This window comes from Aplysia californica, unplaced genomic scaffold (assembly GCF_000002075.1).
Source record: "Aplysia californica isolate F4 #8 unplaced genomic scaffold, AplCal3.0 scaffold00173, whole genome shotgun sequence".
Classification (NCBI taxonomy): Eukaryota; Metazoa; Mollusca; class Gastropoda; order Aplysiida; family Aplysiidae; genus Aplysia; species Aplysia californica.
This window is the reverse complement of record NW_004797443.1, coordinates 186,079-194,803: the sequence shown is the minus strand read 5'-3', so window position 1 is coordinate 194,803 and position 8,725 is coordinate 186,079. Positions and strand designations below refer to the sequence as shown.

General features: G+C 40.6%; 1 protein-coding gene across 1 annotated transcript in view; it reads left to right on the top strand.

Annotated features, from left to right (window-relative positions):
- The window catches only part of LOC101850002 (plastin-1), a gene marked incomplete in the record, with an annotated part of 71,716 nt that extends 63,085 nt beyond the window's left edge, over positions 1 to 8,631 (top strand). The window contains 5 exon segments of the mRNA XM_005098146.3: positions 471 to 647; positions 1,237 to 1,338; positions 2,113 to 2,219; positions 2,638 to 2,772; positions 3,298 to 8,631. Of these exon segments, the coding sequence (XP_005098203.2) occupies positions 471 to 647; positions 1,237 to 1,338; positions 2,113 to 2,219; positions 2,638 to 2,772; positions 3,298 to 3,477 (701 nt within the window).
- Positions 8,632 to 8,725: the final 94 nt, after the last annotated feature.

Below are 8,725 nucleotides of genomic sequence, written 5' to 3'. Positions count from 1 at the left end.
GGGGTGCTTTTGTGTGTGTGTGGTGTTGGGAAGGACAAGAAGAGTGGGGAGAGAGATGAGTATATAGAGAGAAGTGTAAAGGAGGAGAGTGGTTGTTTGGAGGGACGAGAAAAGTGTATGGTGTGTTCATGTGTGGTGGGGGTGATGTGAGTATACAGGGGGGTAGAGAGTGTTGGGAAGAACGAGAAAAGTGAGGGGTTGGAGGAATGGGTACTGGAAGGATTAAGGGAAAGAGGCTGTGCGGACTTGGTTCCCATTTTACATTGCTATTTAGGAATTTTTTTCCTAATATCTATATCGTTATCAGCATTTTGTATTGGAAGGTCTAAAATTTTACTTTGGTTTAACACTTGGCCCCTTTTCTGGTTTGAGCAAGTCCCAACTTGATCTAGCACTGGGCACCTTGTCTGGTGCCAGTATGAACCAGCCTAACTTGATCTAACATTTGCCCCCTTTTCTGATGTGAACAGCCTACAGGAACTGGATGAACAGCATGGGCGTGTCCCCGTACGTGCACTACATCTACAATGACCTCACCGACGGGCTTATCATCTTCCAGCTCTTCGACATCTGCAAGCCGGGCATCGTGGAGTGGAACCGCGTGCACAAAAAGTTCAACAAGTTGAAGATCAAATACGAGAAGATTGGTGAGTGCTGCTTTCTCAATGAAAAATGACTCAGGCAATTGTGCAATAACCGCGACGGTAAGGAGAACTAAATAAAATTGGTGCTGAGATGGGGTGGTCTATCAATGGATGCAGGCTCCCCGTGGGTAGTTATTCGTGTTACAGCTGGACAAAATGAATCAATCACCAGTCACATTTTGATGCATGTGTATCAAATTAACTCCTTTGTGACAGCTCCCATGCACAAAACATTTAACATTGACAAAAAAAATGGTGTTCTCCCGGACAATGTACGTCCTAAAATACATCATGCAGGATTTTACAAGTCTTCTACAATACCTTTGAATGGAAGTTTACAGTGAGCTTGATAAAAGATTTGAAATCGAAACTGTAACTTCTGTTCCTTCTTGGACGTTAAAGGTCACCTTCAGTTCTTGATGGATAAACTTTTGTTATTAGTATTGTTATTATTATTATTGTCCTCAGAGAACTAACTCCTCTTCCTCCTCGGATTTTAGAGGTCATATATATCATATTCTTCTTCTTCTTATTATAATATTATTATTAATATTATTGTTTTTGTTATTATTATTGTTGTTGTCATCCTCAGAGAACTGTAACTACGCCTGTGAGCTGGGCCACAAGCTGGAGTTCTCTCTGGTGGGTGTGGGCGGCAGCGACATCCATGACGGGAACCAGACGCTCACGCTCGGTGAGTCACTCGCTCACAGCCACGTCTTGTGGGGGGTTGGCGGGTGCTTTGGTGGGGTTTGCTCCTTCTTTCTTGTCCAGTATCTATCGTCCTTACCTCTCCTTCTTTTCTTTGGTTGTTTCTCTCTAATCTTAGGCATTTATATGACCTGTTTGTGTTGCAAGTGCTATAAAACTCTTACTAAAACTAAACCAAGTCATTCGCTCACATCGTCATTTTTGGATAGGGAATATATCGATGGTGTTAACTGGTTATGGGAATAATATTAAACGTTTAAAAAACCCAAAGAAAATCCTTGTGTTTGCCTGAGAGAAGACACAAAAGTTCACCTGCAGTACTTTAACTATTTTTGTTGTGCATGTTGATTTCTGATTTTTGTCAAGGACCAGTGGATGGACTAACTTCTGCAATGGTTTTAGAACAAAAAAATTGTTGATCCTTTTTTTCCAGTAACGTGGTTAAAGCATAACACCTTTGATTTGTGTTGCAACCTAACAAAATGAGTCACACGTCATGTTTTAACAGTATGACTCCATGTGTATCCAATTAAAGTTTTAATTAAACTTCTATTGATTCCCTATAAATGTATATCTTCTCTTCCTCCTTGAATAGTAAAGGTCATCATCATGTAATGATGTTTGAACTGTGAAGAGTGAAATTTTTTATTGACAAAGAGATTTCCATGTCCCACTGATTTTGCTATGTGCATGCTAGACTGTATGCTTATATTTGATTGTTCTCACTTTATCCCTCCACCCTACCCCCATCCCACAGCTCTGGTGTGGCAACTGATGAGAGCTTACACCATCTCCATCCTGACCGGCCTGTCTGCCAACAGCAAGAACGCAGAGAAACTTATCCTACAGTGGGCCAATGAGAGGGTAAGGATACCACAGGAACATCTGTGCTCTACAACCTGCTTTCACCAGCGTCTGTGGTGTAGTGGTTAGGGTGATTTGCTGTCGCACGCAGGAGACCTGAGTTCAGTTCTCCAAGTGGAGAGATTTTTTTTGTTGCGTACCTCGGTCTTACTGTTGAGGCGTATCCCACTCAGCCTGGGTTGGCTCCGACGGGCTGAGTGGAAGCCCACCTTCGAAATGATCTAATTGGGATGATGGAGGCGTATCATGAAAGTACATTTGTTTCTTTTGAGAACGAATTCATTCTTTTGTGTCATATGTGTATGTTTTGTTTCTCTTAAGAGCAATTTTTTTTTCTTTAACCTATGTACAGTTGTTACTCTTGAGAGAGAAATTCTTTCTGAGTCATTTGTGTACATTTTTTTGTTTCCCCTCCCAGCTGGACAAGAGTGCGCGTTTCTCGGGCTTCGGTGACCAGAACCTGTCGGACAGCATCATCCTCATCAAGCTCATCGAGAAGATCAAGCCATCAGCTGTCGACTGGAAGGTCGTCTCCGACGCACAGTCTGAGGAGGTCAGAGGGGGTCAGGGGTTGTTTTGTTGGTTCTAGGATGTCACTTTCTTTGTCTCTCTCTCTTTGTCTCTCTCTCTTTGTCTCTCTCTCTCTCTCTCTCTCTCTCCCTATATATATATATTATTTTTTTGTGGATGGTTGGCGGGTGCTCTGGTGTAGTTTGCTCCTTCTTTCCTATCAAACTTCTATCAAACTTCTATCGTCCTTATCTCCCTCCTTTTTTTTTTGTTTGTTACTCTCTTGTAACTACTCTAATCTTCAGTACTTATATGACTGCCATAAAACTTACCTAAACAAAAACAAATCTAGTTGCCGATTTTCGATCCTCTTTGTAGTTTTGGCATTTCATGGCCCCCAAGATCTGGAATGGACTTCCTGGTAATTTAAGAGATATCGGATCAAAGAAAATCTGGTGATCGTGCGGGTTCTGGTTCAAGCAGACTCCACTGTGTTGTATTATTATTACTATTATTATTATTATGATTAAATATTATTATTATTAAATATTATTATTGTGTGTTTCAGGACAAGTTAGCCAACGCCCGCTACGCCATCGGCATTGCGCGTAAGATGGGGGCCAAGGTGTACGCCCTGCCCGAGGACATCGTGGAAGTTAAGCCCAAGATGGTGATGACGATCTTCGCCTGTCTCATGGCGCGCGACCACAGCCAGAACGGCCAGCAGCTCACCGAGGGCCAGCAGTGATTCCATGAGATGTTTGTGGCTGTCGATGTCGGTCTAGGAGTGGGTGGGTGGATGGGTTGGTGGGTGGGGTGGGGTGGGGGGGCAAGATTTATAGATCAAGTCCTGCACATTGCTTATGTCATGTTGTTGTAGCAGTACAGTGAGTGATGTCTCGTGTATTGAACTGTTGTAGAGTATGATGATACCCTCTTAAGAATCGCCCTTTCTCTTGGATAAAATCTTTTTTTTTTTGTATGAAAATACTTTTTTTTGTATCTCCCCCCCACCCCCTAAATTTCTTTGGAAATAAGGTCGGGGGAGGATAGAGTGGAGATTGGGCTTCTTCCCCTTTGCGTCATCTTAAATAAAATCTACAGAAGTAGACTGTTAGAAGAATGGTCATTTGTCTATATTGGCTGTTAACGATATTGTTCAGCACACAAAAAGGCTTTGAAAGAAGATATGTTTGTTTTGAGAATTTATTTGTGCCAGTGTTGTACTGACTATTTTGTACATCATTATACATGCAGCAGGAATGAAAGACGCTATTGATATTATTTTGATTTAGTTTAACAAGGGGAGAATGGTGACTTGACTGTGCCTGAGTAAGTTGATAGGCGGGGGTCCCAACTATATTGTTTTTTGGGGTCGCGAGGTCACTGTGGATCAAAGGAGAAAGCTATTGTGCAGGACTTGTATTATTTCTGCTGGTGTGTAACACCTAGAAAACTTATTATTATTCTACCAGGACTGTTTGGTGCGCTGGGCGATTCTTGCGTTGTTCGTTTTGTGGGTTTGTGGACTGCGCACTGTATGTCTGTTTACTGGAGGGCCTAAGTCTAGGTCTAAGGTAGTGCTTCTTATTTAGGTCAAGGGTTAATTCCTAGAGGAATGTATCCATATGGACTGTAAATGAACAAAACTGTGGTAGAGAAAAGGAGCAAGAATGGGTGAATGGGGGGTGGGGGGGGGGGGCAGAGAATGAAATTTTGTATGGTTAAGTCTCAAAAGTGAATGTCAGTCTTGACAAAGGTTAAGAAGCGCTGGTCTCAAGGTCGACAAACATAACTGTTTTACATTGTGATCACCCAGCTGTGCAGCTCTTGATGTCAACAGTTTTTGTCAACCTACACAGGAGTTTTATGTTCATGCATTCGACTGATTTTTATCCCCTTGTATTTTGTACAGCCGTGGCGCAGAAACATTGACGCTGATGGTAGTTACTTCCCCCCCTCCCCATCCTGCGCGACTCGGTGATAATGATTTGCAAGTTGACAATATTAAGTGCTCTTAGGCTAGGTTGCGCGGCCCGCAGGGGTCGTGTCTGTCTGTGCGTGTGTGGCCTCGTGTGGGCAAAGAGGTTGACCTCATTTCTTGTTGTAACTGACTCCGGGTTTGTTTGTTTTCTTTTCTTAATTGTGGGAACACTGCTGGGAACAATGTCACTTCTGTTTTGAACTGTCACAAAGCTTTGCGTAAAGGTATGTTAGATTGCCTGTAGTCAGTATCGACATTCTCTTCTCCGTGTGCTGCATTGTACATTCGTACGCGCACATTCTTGACACATGCATGCACACATAGTATCTCATCTTGAGTTAATTCTGTTGCTGTATGTATTTTATTGATGAACAAAGTGCATTGTTTGGCTTGGACTTTGCTGATAACGCTGTTTAATGTTAGCACTTTCTGCTGGGTTTGTCGTTTTGGCCCCCCTTCCATCTTCTCTGTCTGTCATTTCCTCGTCCACGACTGACTCTTGTGCATAGAGGGAGACATGAGGTGAGATTGTTGTGGGGCTCTCGCACCTTTCCTTGCTTAGGCCTCTACCGATAAGAGGTAGCTTTTTTATTGAACGAGACAAAGATTTTACCAGTGTCTTAGCTAAATGGTTTATGCCTCATGAACACCAACACGTACTGACTTGATTATGCCATTTCCTACTGATACTTGGGATCATTTGTACAGATTTCAGGGAGTGAGGGGGGGGAGGGGGGTCAAAGTTTAGGTAATTTTTTACACTCCCCATTTTCCTGTTATTCTTCCCTTATCCCTCAGTGAGATGGGGTTTTGTGTCTATAGAGTTTATTGAAATAGTTGTCATTCCAATCCACTGGTTCTGCTTTACATTATTGGATGCTTTTACTTTTACATTGACTTGGCCATGGATATTGTGTGTGCCGTAGAATAAATCTTTCTTTTTTTAGAGCAGCTGATTGCAAGGTTTTTAAAAATCTTAGATAGAGTGTAATGTAACTTGCCTCTGGCAGACGCACTTTTTGAGACTGGGTAAACTTTTTTTTATATACACATATGTATGTTTTGAAATGTCTTTGATACATTGACACTCTGCCATTCCAATAAGTTCCCTCTGAATGTACCTGAAATGTGTTTACTGCCTCAGGTCAATTTGAATTTATTCCAATGGATTTTTGAGTTTCATCATTCATGAGATAATGCTTAGCCTTGACTGATAAAAACATTTTAATGATTAGGGTTTTTTTATTTGAATTGTAAGCGCATGTAAAATGGAGGTATGAACCGACCAGAAAGGATGTTTTTCTTTTTATATCTCAGGTTTTCTAGTTAGTACCGCTTTTTGTAATTCAGTTATCGTTTGTGTGAAATCTTCTTTCCGTATGAAGAGCAAAGTTAGAGATTTGTAGGCTATTTCAGTTGGCTTTTTTCAGTTTTGTCTTTTGAAGCAGTGTCAGGAGAGACATTATTTTCCTGTAATCTTATTTCTCAAATGCCTGTAAGTTTTGTCAATGCCATGGTATTAGACAAGTTATGATTATGATGGGGGGGTTAGAAAGCTCGTGTGCTTTGGGAGTCTTTCATGTTGTTTGTCTCTGCTGTGATTTTATATTATAGCATGCCAAAAGGAACCTGTGGCAACTGGCAGATGAAGGAGTGACTGCTCCTTGCTTCAGGATGATATGAACAGTTTTGTGGATATGTTTTATCGTAACTGCTGATCGGATTATTTCACGGTTAGACTTTTGGTGATAAAGGTCACTTGTGTTGGTAGTCAGACTCCTTGCAATGCTAAAGCGGTCACATTTTGTTTGTCACAAGAGTCTGTCCTTTATAATAGGAAAAACAATGGAATACCTTACCTGTATTTCCTTAATATCGTTTTTTTGTCTCTCATATGTGCATTACGTCCTGAAATGTTGATGACTATTAATACAAGGGCTTTTTACTTATATTCAAGGGAGGTAATGGTGTCTAAAGAACCATATCGTTATGAGACTTGTACCGAGTTGGAATGTCTCTCCTGTGCTTTCCGTTTTCGTTTTGAACTGTTCTCATGTCCTTTGCTTTTTTGGTTTTGTAGCACTTTTTGTTTTTTGGGTTTTTTTTTTTTTGTTGCTTTGTGTAAGTTGTAACCCGGGCTTAGAAAATTGGGACTGGTAGGGGCAGGTAGTCAGAGAATCGCTCAGTTTTATGAGAAACTCTTATCTGTTACGCAGTTGTGTCCCTTGGTTTAGCCTACTTGTCTCGCCAGCATTCTGTGGCTCTGGAGTGAATCGAGACACACACGAGACTGCCCCGACGAGAAATGAGCAAACAAACAGTGTGTCACTACACGGTGAACGAACAAACAGTGAGAGTTGCTACATGATGAGTATGTCTCTGCATGCATTGTACGGGGGGCTCCTCTATCGTTGAGTTTACCTACCATCTCATCAGTTTGACATGTTCTCTGCATTCTTGTTTTTTTTTTTTTTGTGTGCATGTTAATCAGTGTGATTCAGTTAACTTTCCTCCATCATTCTGTTGTGATTATAAGTTTCTTTTCTGCCATAGTCATGAAAATGCATACAACAAAACAAAACAAAAAAAACCCTAAACATTAAACCTTACATCTTGCTTTCTTTTGTACGATAATTTCTTAGGAGATTGATGATAATTATTTTTGTATCGCCACATCATTTTGTACATCCTTGATTCATTTTTACAAGAGCTCTTCTATCTATATACATAAAGTGTGAGCTTAGTGAGACCGCACTACGTGGCTGTTGGCTGTACACACACACACACACATATATATATATATGAAAAGATCTATATGTCGAGATGTATATGTACGCCCAGCAACCTGCCGCTGCAATTCTTGTAAGCCGAGAGGATTTACCCAGGTACCCCCAGTGGCAGGAAATGTGTCCGTGTGTGGTGGCAGCGAGGCTTAACTCCTGCCTGGAGGTTCCACCTCCCACATGTCTGGGGTTCCTTCATTCACGCGGTGCTGTCAGGTACACTTAAACATATCATAGCAGGTTGAGAGACTTGTCCTCACGGTCAGAACACAATTGCTCAAGTCATTATTTTTGTTCTAAGAAAACTTGAAAAAAAACTGCTTACCAAAGTCAGTGGTATGACTTAACAAAAGTGAAAATGTCTCAATAATACAATTTTTAATTGATCTACTGGGAACATAACTGCTGTATTGAGGATATGTAGGAAGTAATGGCATTTTTACAATGCTAGTAAATAGAAACATGAAAGGAATGACTTGCCCAGTTATGTTATGACCGTGAACTTGTTTTGCTTTCTTCAAGTTGTAAGTGTTGGGTTTTTTATTATAAAGAACAGAACAAAGCAGATTATACTACCAAAGCAAACCAGCTCAACAAGTAGGCTATATCGTTTTGTTTGATCCTCTTGTTAGCAAGGGAGATACATTTATCAAAAGATAGCTAAGCACAGATGCATTTATCAAAAGATAGCTTGTTTTAGTAGCCCTCTTGTGGCTCAACTGGAGGAGAACTTGACTGACAGATGGATGCACAAGGCTTTACTTGAAATCCTTGTGGGCTCTGAATGTTCTTCAAGTACTTCTTTCTGCCTGGTCCCAAATTGAGAGGCAGAGATTCTATTTTTAGTTTTGATTCTGTCAAGGTGGTATTACTTCAACAAAACATGTGTGTCCATCAACGATAGGATTGAGATACAAGGCAAAGAGACAAGTGGTCTGAATGCCGTAGCCACCTTGTTAACATTTTTTCATGTTGTAAGAAAGTCAGTGTGCGATATAGCCACTTTAGTGTCATCAATGTTCATGCTGGGTTTTCTTTTTTTTTTTTTTTTTTTTAAATTCTGTTTGTGTATAGAGAGTATACATTATGCCTATTCCATCATAATACACTACACTCTTGATTAAATTATTTTAAATTACTGTGGTTCCTTTTTTGTTTTGTGGTAATTAGCTTTAATGACTAGTCTTTTGAGTTGAAAAGTTTACTTTGGTTTAGATTGTGATTTTACT